This window comes from Dromaius novaehollandiae, chromosome 8, assembly GCF_036370855.1.
Source record: "Dromaius novaehollandiae isolate bDroNov1 chromosome 8, bDroNov1.hap1, whole genome shotgun sequence".
Lineage (NCBI taxonomy): Eukaryota > Metazoa > Chordata > Aves > Casuariiformes > Dromaiidae > Dromaius > Dromaius novaehollandiae.
Window position 1 is genome coordinate 35,684,618 of NC_088105.1, and position 14,062 is coordinate 35,698,679.

General features: G+C 41.4%; 2 protein-coding genes across 9 annotated transcripts in view; one reads left to right on the forward strand and one right to left on the reverse strand.

Annotated features, from left to right (window-relative positions):
• Window positions 1-11,317, forward strand: part of ZFYVE9 (zinc finger FYVE-type containing 9) — a 65,062-nt gene extending 53,745 nt beyond the window's left edge. For all 6 annotated transcript variants that reach the window (XM_064516205.1, XM_064516206.1, XM_064516208.1 and 3 more), the window contains 6 exons: window positions 2,060-2,210; window positions 3,716-3,796; window positions 5,119-5,281; window positions 6,418-6,523; window positions 7,637-7,813; window positions 8,685-11,317. In XM_064516205.1, the coding sequence (XP_064372275.1) occupies window positions 2,060-2,210; window positions 3,716-3,796; window positions 5,119-5,281; window positions 6,418-6,523; window positions 7,637-7,813; window positions 8,685-8,846 (840 nt within the window). In that variant the 3' untranslated portion in view covers window positions 8,847-11,317. The remainder of the gene's footprint in view (window positions 1-2,059; window positions 2,211-3,715; window positions 3,797-5,118; window positions 5,282-6,417; window positions 6,524-7,636; window positions 7,814-8,684) is intronic.
• The window catches only part of CC2D1B (coiled-coil and C2 domain containing 1B), a 38,744-nt gene continuing 35,932 nt past the window's right edge, over window positions 11,251-14,062 (reverse strand). For all 3 annotated transcript variants that reach the window (XM_026105541.2, XM_064516210.1, XM_064516209.1), the window contains exon 25: window positions 11,251-12,423. The gene's annotated coding sequence lies outside the window, so the exon portion shown is untranslated. The remainder of the gene's footprint in view (window positions 12,424-14,062) is intronic.

A 14,062-nucleotide genomic window follows, 5' to 3' on the forward strand; every position in this document is an offset into this window, starting at 1 on the left:
ATTAATTCTCGATGATGTTGTGAGAAAACAGAAAAAGGTCACTAAAGCTTGCACCCAATCTGAAAGTATTGTATTGGGAAAATGCATGAATTAAATAGATATTGGCGTGCAAGACGCAGTTTAATAAACATTAGCTGTGCCTGACATTTACAAATGTGCTATCTCGGTTCCTTACTAGACACCGTGCTAAGCTGAACTTTGAGGAAATTGCGATGTTAAGCAGGACAGCAAAATCTCTGTATCCTGCTTGTATTCTCTTTCCAGTGGGAAGCAAGGGTTCAGCTTTTTAAATGGAGAAAAGGTGTTTATTTAACATTATTGCATGCAATCCAGTTGGAAAGGTTGAATTTTAGAGATTTTTTTTTCATCGGAGCAAAGTTTGATTTACTGTGAATTAAACCACAAGACCTTTACTTTTTTCCCCCTTGTAAAGCAGTATTAATTAGCAAAGAGAGTGTCATTTGAATGTTCAGAAAGTTAAAGACTCATTCGAAATCTTATGCATGGATTATACGTGAAGTCAGATTGTAATTGAGAAATTAAATATTTAGTATATAGTTTTTCTTATTAAATACATAGTTCTCTCTTCAAAATGATTTTCTTTTCCTACAACTTCCAATGATAGTTACCCATCTGACACTGTTGAGTCCCTCGGCAAAGGTGACTCCCATGTGTTAGTAAGCTGCCGCGGTACAAAGTCCGATGGCTGTGTCCCGTTGTTTCTGATGAAGCTAAGGACAACTGCTGCCCTCCAGAAAGATGGCTGCTGCTTGGCTAAAGTCTTGGTTTTGGAGCATGACATGATAAACCAGACAATGAAATACACTGCTGTCTGATGCAAAATCTTAATTAAGTTTCCTCCCCAAACATTACACCTGTGCACATTTGTCAATAGTGAGCATCAGCTAATGTTCCTGACACTATAATTAAGGTTTTATGTTAGACAGAGGGAGATAAATGTGTTGTGTGTAGCGTGCATGCTTATCAGCTACAGGAGGCAGCGGATGTGCAGTTAAGAGTGCGAATGCTGTTAGGAGATGTCAAATAATTCAGCAATTTCCTTCTCTGTAGAGTTTTCACTTGGGGGCGGGAGGATGTAATTTAATTAGCTTTTTAAATAAACAGAAAATAATAATTATTTTAATAACGTAACTAATAGCTATTTAATAACTGCAATTAATAAATAATAATTTTCCGTCTCTTTAGGGTTTTCACAGGGGTTTGTGTGTATAATTTAGTTAGCTTTTTTGCTTTTTTAAAGAAAGAAATGGTTTATAGTTTTGAAATAAATTCCAAAGATAGATGACTGCTTCAGTTTTCTTTTTGGAGCAAAGGCCTTATAGTCTGAGTCTCCGTGAAATGGAAGAGAGGAAAAAAGGAAGGAAGCTGTATGATTTACAAGGATATTTTTTTCAAAGCATTTAAGTAGATGTTAATTAGCAAAACTGAAGTGAAGGTATATCACAAAAGTTTATGGATGCTTTCTGGAGGCTTCCTTTCCAGAGAATTAAAATGATATCTGGATGTCCATGATTCAAGTCTCTTTAGAAAGCCTTTGAAATAGGGAGCATTGATCCCAATTTTGGAAATTCATGAGGATGAGGCACGAAGAAACTAAAGCTTTGATGTTTGTCAGGGTACAGACTCATGGTGGAACTAGGATTAATGCTGTGAGTCTGAATCCTGGTCTTTCTGTGGAGGCAGTATTTTTCATTTGTGATCGATATCATCCATATTATAAGCAACTGTACTAGTGTAAACAAACCAGACATTACATGGAAATGTCTTTTTTTAATGTATTTTTTTAACATGGCTGGAGAAAGTAACTTTTTCAGCTTTCAGCTGTCTGTCATACCATTTATCCTAATTACTTAAAAGGTAGCCCTTTAAAATGTCTAGATGAACCCCCTTTTCAAAAGAAATTTATGGTTCTGAGCACTGAAACCTCTTCTGAAGTGGATTGAGAACCTTACTCTGTCCGGCTGCACTGTTCCAGAACCACCTGCTTGTGGTGGTGCCTGATGAGCAGGGTAACAGCGATAAACCTTTTTGTCTGCAGATGATGAAAGCCATGAACAAATCCAACGAGCATGTTCTGGCAGGGGGAGCGTGCTTCAACGAGAAAGCAGACTCGCACCTGGTGTGTGTCCAGAACGACGATGGGAATTACCAGACGCAGGCCATCAGTATCCATAACCAACCGAGGAAAGGTGAGAATGGGGCTGCGCAGGGAGGCCTTGCTCCTGCGCTCTGCGTGACTTTTCTTTTGCCGTTTGTGTTACTGCTACAGCGTGTGGCTTCGTGAATCTGTCAGAGTTGGGTTTGTCTGTATTTCACTGAGTTTGTTAGTTCAGAAAAAATAATTCAGAGTACCCGCACTCCTGAATTGGCACCTTTGTAAGCTAGACACGCAACACGAGGAATAGCAGCACCTAGTAACACCTCGCCCTGTCTGCCCTTTACCCCTCGTGGCGTTTTATTCCCCTTGCAGAACCCGTGATCTCAGATGTTGGGCACAGTACGCGGTTCGCATCCTGCGTACAGTCCACATGACGCTCCTCTAGGTCAACAACGCTGTTCCGAGTTTGTCTGAGCGGTGCTCTGGCAGCTTCACAGGAGATCAAGCAGGCATAAAATAAAGCACATTACAGCTTGTCTCCCTTGTAAATATGGTGACGCTGGTTGCACAATACCGCTTAGGACATGAGCTGCTCCAGAGGTCACAGTGCTGTAACTTCCTTAGGCAACATTTCTGTGTTAATAAGGAGAGCAGTCACTGGCAATACTGCAGGGTACAGGCTAGGCTGCACTTGCCTGTGCTTGACCTACATACTATGGGAAAAGAGGAAGACTGGGTTTAATATGGGAGAAGGGTAAATAAGAACAAGCAACAACAGCTGCATTTTAATAACCCCCCCCCCCCCAAGAACTGCAGAAACTCCTCAATGTTCACCTCAGTTAGACAATCCAATTTCCTGTGCTTTTTTTGTTTGCTTTTTTGTTACATTAAGCTGAAATGTGGCAACAGGCGTGTTCTGAGAATTTAAATGTGATGGGTTTGGGGGAAAATTTATGGCAAAGGCATTTATACTATCTCCAAATGAGAACCAGCAAGACAGAGGCCAACTCTTGAGCTGGCCGTATCCCCAGTCACTCAAGTGAGTTCATGCTGGCATGGGAGGTGGCTCAGGGCTGATGCTCATATCTGAGTTCTGCTCATTTTACATACAGGATGAGAAGAGGGATTTCCAGCAGGTACCTTGTGATGCTTAGTGGTCATTTAAGAGAATTTTATTTTAAGTTGACTGGCTTTGAGCTATGGCCGGTGGGTTGGTGTTAATGTGATCTGTAAACAGCCCACATACAGTCTTTGCCAGCTGTGTGGGAACATTTAAAAAGCAAATTATGTACTTGCTTACTCTGAAGTACAGTCCTGAATCTTAGAGGTGTGTGTGTGCAGGGAGAGAGAGATTAAATATGAGCATTTATTAAGGTTGACAAAACTGTTGTCCAGTTTGGAAAATCACGGGGTGATTTGCCGTTGCTTAGCCAAGCCTCTGACGTGCTTTAAAGTCACCATAACTCCGAGCAGCATTCTTCCTGACTGAGATTAATTGCCTCTCTGGATGATAGAGCTGTGATACCCGGTTCTTGTATAAGGCATTGTTTTGACAAAAGCCCCACTAAATCACTCCTGCTGTTGTTGTTGTTGCAGTGACTGGTGCCAGCTTCTTCGTGTTCAGTGGAGCTTTAAAATCCTCTTCAGGTTATCTTGCCAAGTCCAGTATTGTAGAAGGTAAGAACTGAACTGCTTGCTTAAAATGCACTGGTTCCCTCTCACCGCTGCTTAGCTATATCGTTATTAGGGCACTGCTGTTACGCCTTGGGCATTTGAATCATGCTGCTGTTTCAGCATTATCTTAGTTTTTAGCCAAAAACCCTGTTTCCGTCAAAGATGGGGAACTTAGCTGAGAAAATAACTAGTCCAGATGCTCTGGGACAGTGACAGAAGAAAATGAGGGTAAGATACAAAATACCTGGCTTGTGACCCTGGGATCAGTTTGCTGTTTTGGGCTGAATGAAGAAACTGTGAGCCTAAGAAACGTGGACCGTGTAATCCAGCAACCAGGAGAGGAAGCCCTGCTAAACTTACCTGTTTCCCAAGTAGCTCTGCATTGTGCAAGACTGTGAACAAACATTGCTTATTCCAGTGTGTAGGCAGATGAGAACATGGAAAGTCGAGATTGTTGATCTAGTGTGTCTCTGATTTGGTTCACTCTTCTCTTACTAGTTGTCAGATGACACAAATAAATGACTGTGTTCATGTGATTGAAGGCCATTACTGCTTGTTAGCTGAGCTACAGAGCAGTGTGGTCTAAGCTCGCCGCAAATGTGGTATGCGTACAGTAGTGTTTTATGCTTGTACTTTACAGTTTGTGAGAAAGGAAGGCAAAGAAGCCAGTGCACACAGTCACTTACTACAGCTCCCCTGGCAGGCAGGAACCCCTTAAGCTGTGTCAGCTTGAACGCTTGTAGTTGTGTGAATGGGTTAGGGGTCAGTCAGGGCCTGAAAAGCAGCCATGTGAACATAAGTCAGTATGTGTAGGCTGTTATGCCACTTTCTGGGGCTAAATTGTTGTTTTAGTGCAAGACATTGAGATGCAGATGGATTCAGACCAGGAGTCTGTATGTTAGGGAACTGTATCGTTCCCAAATTACTTCTGCAGTAATTTAGACCGGTCCAGATCAAATTCTGTATCTTAATTCTGCCACTGACAGGCAAACATTGAGGTCACAGAAACACTGTCACTGCTGGAATGCTGCCTAAAGCAGGTGTCAAGTGTTTGAGGCAAACTAATATTGCCATTGCTACAGCTGAATTTACCTGATAGACGGACTTCACATTATCCTTGTGTTTTTCCTCATCAACTGTCATCAGTGCTACATGTTTTAGGAATCTGAGAGTTAGTTAAGAAATGGTCTTCTGTAGCATTGCTGCATATAACTCTTAAAATAGATTCTGAACTTTTATGCTGGAAGGATGTTTGTTTGTCTTATGGGCTGTGTTCAGTGGGGCTGTGGCGTATTTTGGCTTATGGGGATTTCTTGGTTCCCTAGATGGGGTAATGGTCCAGATAACTGCTGAGAACATGGACTCTTTGAGGCAGGCCTTGAGAGAGATGAAAGACTTCACCATCACTTGTGGCAAAGTAGATGCTGAAGATCCTCAGGAACATGTTCATATTCAGTGGGTAGATGATGATAAAAACTTCAGCAAGGGGTAAGTCGAGGAGCAGGTTCCCAACAATGAATGGTGACTGTTTGCATTTGTTAAAAATTTTAATTGATCTTATAAGGTGCCTAGGATGGCAAATCAATAGGAATTACAAGTCTGCACCTCTATTTTGAGTGATAAGTTGCAATTAAATGTAATGAAAATAGAACTAAGATAATAGAGCTTTGGGACATCAATTTAGAAAGTTGTCAATGTTATGGAAAGATTTCTTGCCTTTGCCAGTATCAAGTTATTGGAAACCACTAATCTGTCTTCAACTCTGAGTGCTGAATCCTGCATAGTATAACTTCTTACTTAATTTGCATTAAGTAATGCTGGAAGTAAAATTAGTTTAATACCAGTACTAAATCTGGAGCCTTCAGAGTTAAGCCAAAAGAATGGTGTTTATGTCATCTTAAGTATTTATTGTAATAAAGTGCTGTTGTGGTCTTTAAGGTATCAGCATATAGAAAGGATATTTCTGTAGGTACATTCTGTTTGGGTCAGCTTTAAGTTTGTACAAATGTTGCAGAACATGTTTTGGGCTGTATAAGTAGCAGTTCAGGTATTGCTGGACCACACTGAGGTTATAAATGAATAAAATCAAATCTGCATGAAATACGCATCTTGTACTGCAGTGCTGGGACCTTCTGAGGTCTCAGCTCTGATGCAAAGCTGTGCTGAAAATGTGCAGAAAGGGCCTTCCTGGGCCTGATTCTGTGCTGACTGACCAGGGATGGCACGTCTCAGCTGCTTGCAGGGCGGCTCAACCCCATGGGAGCCCATTCCAGCAAAGCTGTTCACTATTAAGATCTGGCCCAGCAGCATGGTCATAATTAGCTGGGATAGTCAAAATTGTTGGTTTTGGCACTCAGAGTCTTTCTTTGGAGAGTTCCCTCCTGAGCCTAATGCTTGTCCATGGCCAATTTAGCTGATGGGGAAAGTTGCTGTGTAGTAATTCAGATGGCAGAGTACGCACTTATGGAGGAACGTATAGCAAGCCAGGCTGGCTAGCTGCCCTGCATCCATGACACAGTTTCCTCTGCAATGATGTCCCCTGTTCAACAGAACTATCTGGGTGACCACCATGAAACGCTGTCTCCTGCTAAGCAGGAACTTACCCTTTACCTCTGCTTTTGCAGTGTTGTGAGCCCTATTGATGGCAAATCAATGGAGTCTATAACAAGCGTGAAGATATTTCATGGCTCAGAGTACAAGGCAAATGGAAAGGTCATTCGGTGGACAGAGGTAAGGATGTCAACCTGATCAGCATGTAAACTAAGACTTAGCATTGTGTGATTGCAACTGCAGCACTGTCGTCACTTGACCACAGTCCAGCCCTACTTTTCCCTACACACCAATAGAAGTAGAAAATTCTTCAGGACAAACCTGTAATAGCTCTCGTACCTGGAAGAAAAGATTCACTAAGGAGTAATGCAGAATTAACAGTGCCCTCTATCACTGATGTGTAGCTTAAGATGCTATCACATGCATCCTGTACAGCATTCTCTGCATTGGCCACCTCTTTTCCTGAGCTGTAGTTGGGCCTGGGCAGAAGCAGGAAAACACTCGCTCCCTGTGTTACCCACAGTAACAGCTGGTTTCATTTGTATTATTTGTGTTAAAAACTGCATGTGAAAAGATTCCTTTTTAATGGAGACAAATCTTAGTACTTATTCTAAAAATGGTATTTTGAACTACCTTTCTTTTGCTAAAATGCTGAACAATTAAAATGAAGGTGCTGCAGCATAAATTGCTTGCAGTGTCTGCTCCATTAAGGAACTACTTATATAGCTGATGGGACCTGTGAATCTGCCAGCACACAAGTGCTAACATTACAGGATTTCCTGAACTGTTTCGCTTAACCTGCCCAGTGGGAACCAAGTTAATCGCGTTACAGCTTGCCGCTTTACTATACTTTTTCCAAGGTCAGTTGGGTTCAACAGAGATAAATTTACTAACAACAGTAGTATGAAAATAGGGATTTTTTTTTTGAGGCTGAGATGGCTTCTACGAAAAATATGATTTTTTCTGAAATAAATACCTGTTTAAAAAGCAGGGTTTTATTAAAAACTGTGTGCAGTATATAGTGAATTTCCATAATGAGGATTTTGACCCGAACTAAAAGGTTGTTGAGAACACTGCTCTTTAAATATCTATCTTTTGAAGGATGGTGTTTTCTTTATTTAAAAAAAAAAAAAAAAGTCAGGTGGTTTATCTTCAGGTTTTTTTTGCCTGACTTCCCTGAGATGCTCTTCTTTGAGTTTTTATTTGTCAAAAGTTTAAATGTCATTTCAATAATTAAGCTTATTTTCTATAAAATCCAAGGATTATAGCTTGTATTGACATTTTTCCCCCCAGGTGTTTTTCCTGGAAAATGATGAACAACATAACAGTCTGAGTGACCCAGCTGATCATAGCAGACTGACTGAAAATGTGGCAAAGGCTTTCTGTTTAGCGCTCTGTCCTCATCTTAAATTGCTAAAAGAAGATGGAATGACTAAGCTAGGTCTGCGTGTTACGCTTGACTCAGATCAAGTAAGTCTGGAATTGTTTCAGTTTAATTGGGTGGTTTTTCCTCCCCTTGTTTGTTCCTCAAAAAGGAAGTATGACACTTCAACCAGTAGAACAGGTGAAGACCTACCACTATCAAATGTTAATCTAGTGGCACTAATTGTTTGTTGTTTGGGGGCATCTGTTACAATCTGAAAGCTGTGCATAGTGCAAATTAACATTGGTGCTCGACCCCCACCTCCCACTAGCAGCATCTGCTCTGTAGCAGAGACTTGTGACCAACACTCTGAATTTTAGGCCTGTGGCTTAAAGGGGGAAGTACCCCCTAAGCTAGCCTTTTCACCACACATTAAGGATGAGTAGAGTAAATGTGTTCTTGGGTTTAGCATAAAACCACTGTGAACAAGCAGTCTGTTCTTAAAACATCGCATCGCACAGGTGGCAAGAGTGACAGGAAGGCCCCCCCCCCCAAGAACGCTCTACAGCAAAAGCTGCAAGCAGAGATAAGGCTCTCTTGGCAAGATAGCAGGCCGTACCTCTGAGCAGCAGTGTTTTCGGTATCTACCTGCATTTAAATACTGTACAAGTTACTCTGATGGTGCAGGGTGTGGTTCCTGCTTATCTGAGAGATCTGCTTTGACAAAGCAGTGGAAAAAACCTGGCTGCTTTTGTCTAGGCAGCTGCTGGGAACATGCAGAAGAACAAAAGCAACTGGAGAAGCTGCTTTAGTGCCTCCTGTTCTAGTGCCTGATGTCCCCAGAGAGGCAGGCAGAGACCATGGCACCCAGCCAGCCCATCTTCCTCCTGCACAGCAAAGTCACTTCCCTTACTGCCACTGAACCGCAGCCTTGTGTCCTGGTCGCCTTAAAACCCACTCTCACTTTGTATTTTTTAGGTTGGTTATCAAGCTGGGAGTAATGGACAGCCACTGCCCTCTCAATACATGAATGACCTGGACAGTGCCTTAGTTCCAGTGATTCATGGAGGGGCATGTCAGTTGAGTGAGGGGCCAGTCATAATGGAGCTCATCTTTTATATTCTGGAAAACATCTCATAAGAGGACTTCATTTTCTGTTCAGACCTGTTCCAGCAGCAGTTGTATCTGAATCATTTGCACTTTAAAACTGGAAAATTAAGCTTTTGTTAACACTATTAATGGGAAGTGGGGGGCGGGGGGGAGGGAGGGACAGTTGTTCCATAATTCTAAATCTTCTATGCATTGTCAACAAACAGAGGATCAGGGCAGCTTCTATACTACAACATGGCTATGCTATCCTTGCAGCTAATACACTTCTGTTACTGTTTAGAAAAATGCTCATGTTTAAAGACTTACAGTCATGTACTCTTAAATGCTCAAACGGGTGCAAAGATCACTGGGGCGCAAATAAAAAATGAAACTCCAATCTTGTACTGTTTGTAGATGGACATATAAGAAACAACAATCAAGACCTCCATTCTGACCTCATCATAATGCCGTTTGTGGTTATTCTGTAGACATTAAAAAGTAACGTTTACATTATTTTGACCAGATTATTGGTTGAAATACATCTGGGGTATTCCTAGAGAGATGTGTGGAAAGATTACCTAGCCATAACTACATTTGTATATGAGAACTTTGTCAAAATGAGAAGGGCAGGCATCTCTCTGACAGCGATATTATGTAAACTGCAAGTTGTGTGTGTGTAATAGGCTAGTTTACTTTTTTCCTCTATTTACTATAAAAACTTGTCACCTCAGCAGATTTCTATAATCTCCTAGAACAACTCTGCTATCTAGACTTTGTTTACAAATCTGTATGAATTTCAGATACCTGTCACAAGCAGAGGAAATATTAGCCCTAAAGTGCAGTTATATCTCATTCCTCTTCCCCAGTAGATCCTGCTTTTTAAAGAAAAGTAACACCCAGGGCAGCTTTAAGTCTCCTCCCTGCTGTATGCTGTAGTGTAATGCTAGTGTCATGTAATACAAGACAGCTTGCACTTCATATTAGCAGCATCATGTAAAAGCTTACCTGTGATAAAAGTATAGAGTGGCTGTTTTTGCATGTTCTGCTGAAAAAGGCTTTCTGGTCAGCGCTGAAAACTTGCACTTGGCCCAGTGCTCCTGGTCTCACCTAAGAGGGCATTTGTGAAGGAAGCAGCTGCTCACGTCTGCCACAACATTATGAAGCTGGAACTGAGATGCAGCCAGAGGAAATGTGGTTCCACATTCTTATTAAATTAAGTTGTCTCTATGGAGAGCTGCTAACCAGGGGAAAGAGCTGAAAGCAGAAGGGGTTTGGTTTGTTTAGTCTTAACCATGCAAAGCAGCTGTTTACATCCCTCTCAGGAAGAGGGCAAAGGGGTTTTTTTTTTTTTTTTTTTTTTTTTTTTTTTTTTTTCCCTCCTGTCTACGCTGTGGCCATTTCAGAAACAGAAAATTAGTTTGGAAATGGAGGGGCTAATTTATGGTTAAAGCAGTATCGCGGACCTTGCATTGTCCCTGCTTTGCAATCAGTCCTGTTGGGTGCACTGGGGCTTATTTTGTTTCTACTGTGTATGAATAACACAGGAGCCGTATCAAATATAAAGAGAATTGCAAGGCTACTGTGGGCACTGATACTATGTTTTTTTTAAACAAGCAAGTATATACAGCAGTAGCTGGGCAAAGGAAAAGGTAACTGTACAGGCAGCAATGTATTTTACATAAAAACAGCACAGTATATGTACAGGGTGCATTTGTGAATAAATGGCTACTGCTTAAAAAAAAAAATACAAAAAATCATACAAATCCAATACAGCAAATTACAGCTGTCACCACACAACACTTGGAGAGAAGGGCCACAGAACTGGGGTCCAACTCCAGAAATAAAAATTGGCCAAAAAAAAAGAGGGAGCACAGTCGTTAACACTTTCCTTTTAAGTGTACAGCAAGGTTAAAAAAAACCTTACCTCTGGCATTTGGGAAAAGATGGCTTAGTGTTTCATGCTGGATAACCCTTAAGCTACTACACACAATCATTAGCCTTCCTATATATTTGTGCAGTGGAACAGGGCTAAGGTTACTTTTAAACTCCCTTCTGCACACTGTTTTTGCACACACTTTGGGACAAAGTGCAGCACCATGTGGCGCAGGCGAGATTCAGTATCTGGAAGAGCATTCCATGAACTAAGTACAAGCTTCCTTCTAGAGACTGCACTCCGGCTTTGCCACAGCAGCAGCTTTCCAGTTATGTTAGTTGCATTGTTATGCTTAATAATGCGGTAAAAGAGGTTAAAGATCTTAATCTTCTCTTCCTTTGCCCCAAAAGTCATTTACGTTTGGATTATGTTCGTGCAAAACACTATCAACTGGTGACTGACATGTTTGCTTCAACCATAGCCTTTTAAATGACCTTAATTACCATGTTGTTAAGAAATGAGTACTTGTTTTAGAAAAAAAATTGTACTTTTAAAATTCAGTTAGTTAACACTGCAAAAAACTGCATATTATATTTTTATTTTCAACATGTAGTTTTGTATATTAAATTTATTGAAATTAAAAACTAAATACTGTATTGTCTTCATCTGCTCAGGAAGACAGAGGCAGTGCTGCCTTACTTGTCTGGACTCCTTTTCTGTCTGCAAACTTGCCCTGACTGAACAGCTGGCGCAGCAGCACTCCGACTCCCCAGTGCAAGCACATCCTCTCCTTTGAGATGAGTCATTTCTGTTAGTTTACAGAAATTTAAAAACACAAAACATATTTGGTATCATTTTTTGTATGCTGCTAATCAATACATTCCTGAAAATAGTCATAAGCCAGTTTTCTACATGATAAAGAGTGGCTATTTTCCCCATCACCTGGTAGAACTGTAAAAGCCTATTTTTGTAAAAATACAATGAACATTTGGGAAGCAGCAGTGTAGCGTAACCTGTTTAAAAAAAAGGGGGGTGGGGGTTGATGTGGAAAGATGAAGGCACACAGTACCCGGGCTGCACTGGAGCAAGCAGTGTAGCAAGCACGGCAAACAACCGGTAGCCAGAACAAAACTGTACACCTGTAAACCCATTCTGCTAAGAAGTCTTGTGTTCTCAGCTTAAAGACAATACCCCACTTAACTTCTTGCTGCAATAGCATGCACAGAGCAGGGGACGCACGCTGCTGCTAGGTTGGTGTTTGAGAACCGAGTTCTCTCTCCTCTGTTCCAAGAAACCGATAGGAAAAACAAACAGGCCTTTGTAGGAGGGAACAGACAAAGCGGTAGCAGACTGTGTTCACGGTACCACGTTGGGTGCTCGTACACTTAACGGAATGAATTCGAGTAAAGGTCTTACCTGTGACTTGACTGAAAAGCTTTTGCTCTGCCTCAGGGAATTTTTAAGGGGCTAAACCTTTCACACACCACTATGCATAGTTAATGTAACATTCATCCCGGTGCTACATTAGTAGTCCCACATTAAGGCAGTTCTGTCTATTTTGTGTAGACTAGTACCATTCCCCTGCAGTAGCAAATTTCCAGAGCCTTACATTTGCCTTAAAAAGTTATTAATAAGCACTATGGCTGTTACCAAAATAGACATTAGGTTCAGTAGTGCAGTCATTTAACATCTTTGGTGCTTGCAGCTAGCAGCATCTTTCTACGTCCAATGTTCATCCCACATCTTTTAACGTTCCTGGGGAGAGCGGGGAGAGGAAGAGAGACAAAAAAAAGGGAGAAATGACTGGATGCAGTACTTCGTAAGTGTTCACAATTCAAGGTCACGTTATTATGTAAAATGCTGACAATTTCCTGGATGGTCATCTAGAAAGTCAATGGAGCAGAATTAGTAAGCTCTAGTGACTGAAAACGCTTAGGTGTCCAGTCAGTGCGTGGGGCCAAGGTATTACCTCAGATGTGGCCATAAAGCAACATCACATGTCCCTCAGCCAAACTGTGAGGCTCGCCGATACCCCTGACTGTGAGGAAGGATCACTAGACAGCCCTTTCAGAGCTTCGCATTCAGACTCAAGTATTTAAACAAGACCTCTCAACCTGCAAAATCTTCCGCAATTTGGAAGTTAAAATACGGCAAATAGGTAATGTCCCTGTGAAGCTAACGAGTAACAGCTTAACTGCAGTTTATAAAAGCAAAGCAAAACAATACCCCACTGAAGGGGGAGAATAGAGACTGTAGCAACCCAAGAGAAGGAAGTGAGATTACTTATTAGAAACTTTGTATTTATACATCATCATCTGGCGTTACAAAGCTTGGGTAGCTTGTGGCCAGCTCCTGTAGCAAGATCATGGTCCAAGAGCAGGGCTCTTTACATGCTACCGTAACACACCACCTGCTCAAAACGGATCAACCCAGCCCTACTTGGGCCAAAAAAAGTCCTCTGACTGCAGCAATTTGCACGTACACTGAAGGGAGAATTGACTATCCTCAGTGAGTGAGACTCTTCTCCAGGGTTTTATGAACATAAACTGTGGGAGCAGCAACCAGCTAAGTGTCAGAATAGCAAAATGATTGTGTTTGTCTAATCTGTAGGAAGAACGGCAGACATACAATGCACTAAATGCAAGTTTAGCTTGCAAAAATCAACTGCTTGAAATACAAAGCGGTATGTACAGCAGCCCATGAAACAGCAATTCTGCCATATGTTTCAAGTCCTGGAGAAATAAGAGTATGCAACTATGTAATTAAAAGCTACCATAAGACATACATGAAAGAAAGCTGACTGCACAGGTAGCTGGACTTCGAGCACTTTGTATTTTTCAGTAATATCTTTTACTGTAGTAGATCACTTAAAGAAAGATACTAGAACTTTTAGAGTGTTTTTTTGTTTGGTTTTTTTGAGAAGGGGAAGTCTATGACACCTGAAAGGCAGAGCTTGAGAAAGGAAGACAAGCTCCAAAACCAGGCAATTTCCACAGTGGCAGCGCTGACAAGAAGGGGAAGCCTACCTTTCTTCTGCTTCTAATGTAGAGCTACTTAGGTATAAACAACAGCACGCAGCTGTCTTCTGTACTGAGTATTAACACAGCGGCCACTAGGCACAGCTCCTTAGATAGCCTGTATTCAGTTCTACAATTTCTCCCTGCTCAAAAGTCTAAAGTATCCAGAGAAAAGCAGATTTCCTGTAGTTTCCTTTTTTTGATGAAGCCAAGCAGAATTTCATGGGACAGACAAATGCACGTCTCTAGCTTCTGGCAGAGGAAGAGGAGTCCTTACTATCTATAAAAGGTCTTTCGTAAGCAGCAAGTAGCAGGGACATACATACTCTCCCTTCTAAAAAAGGCTTGTCAATCTTATTTTCTAAATATTTATCTTA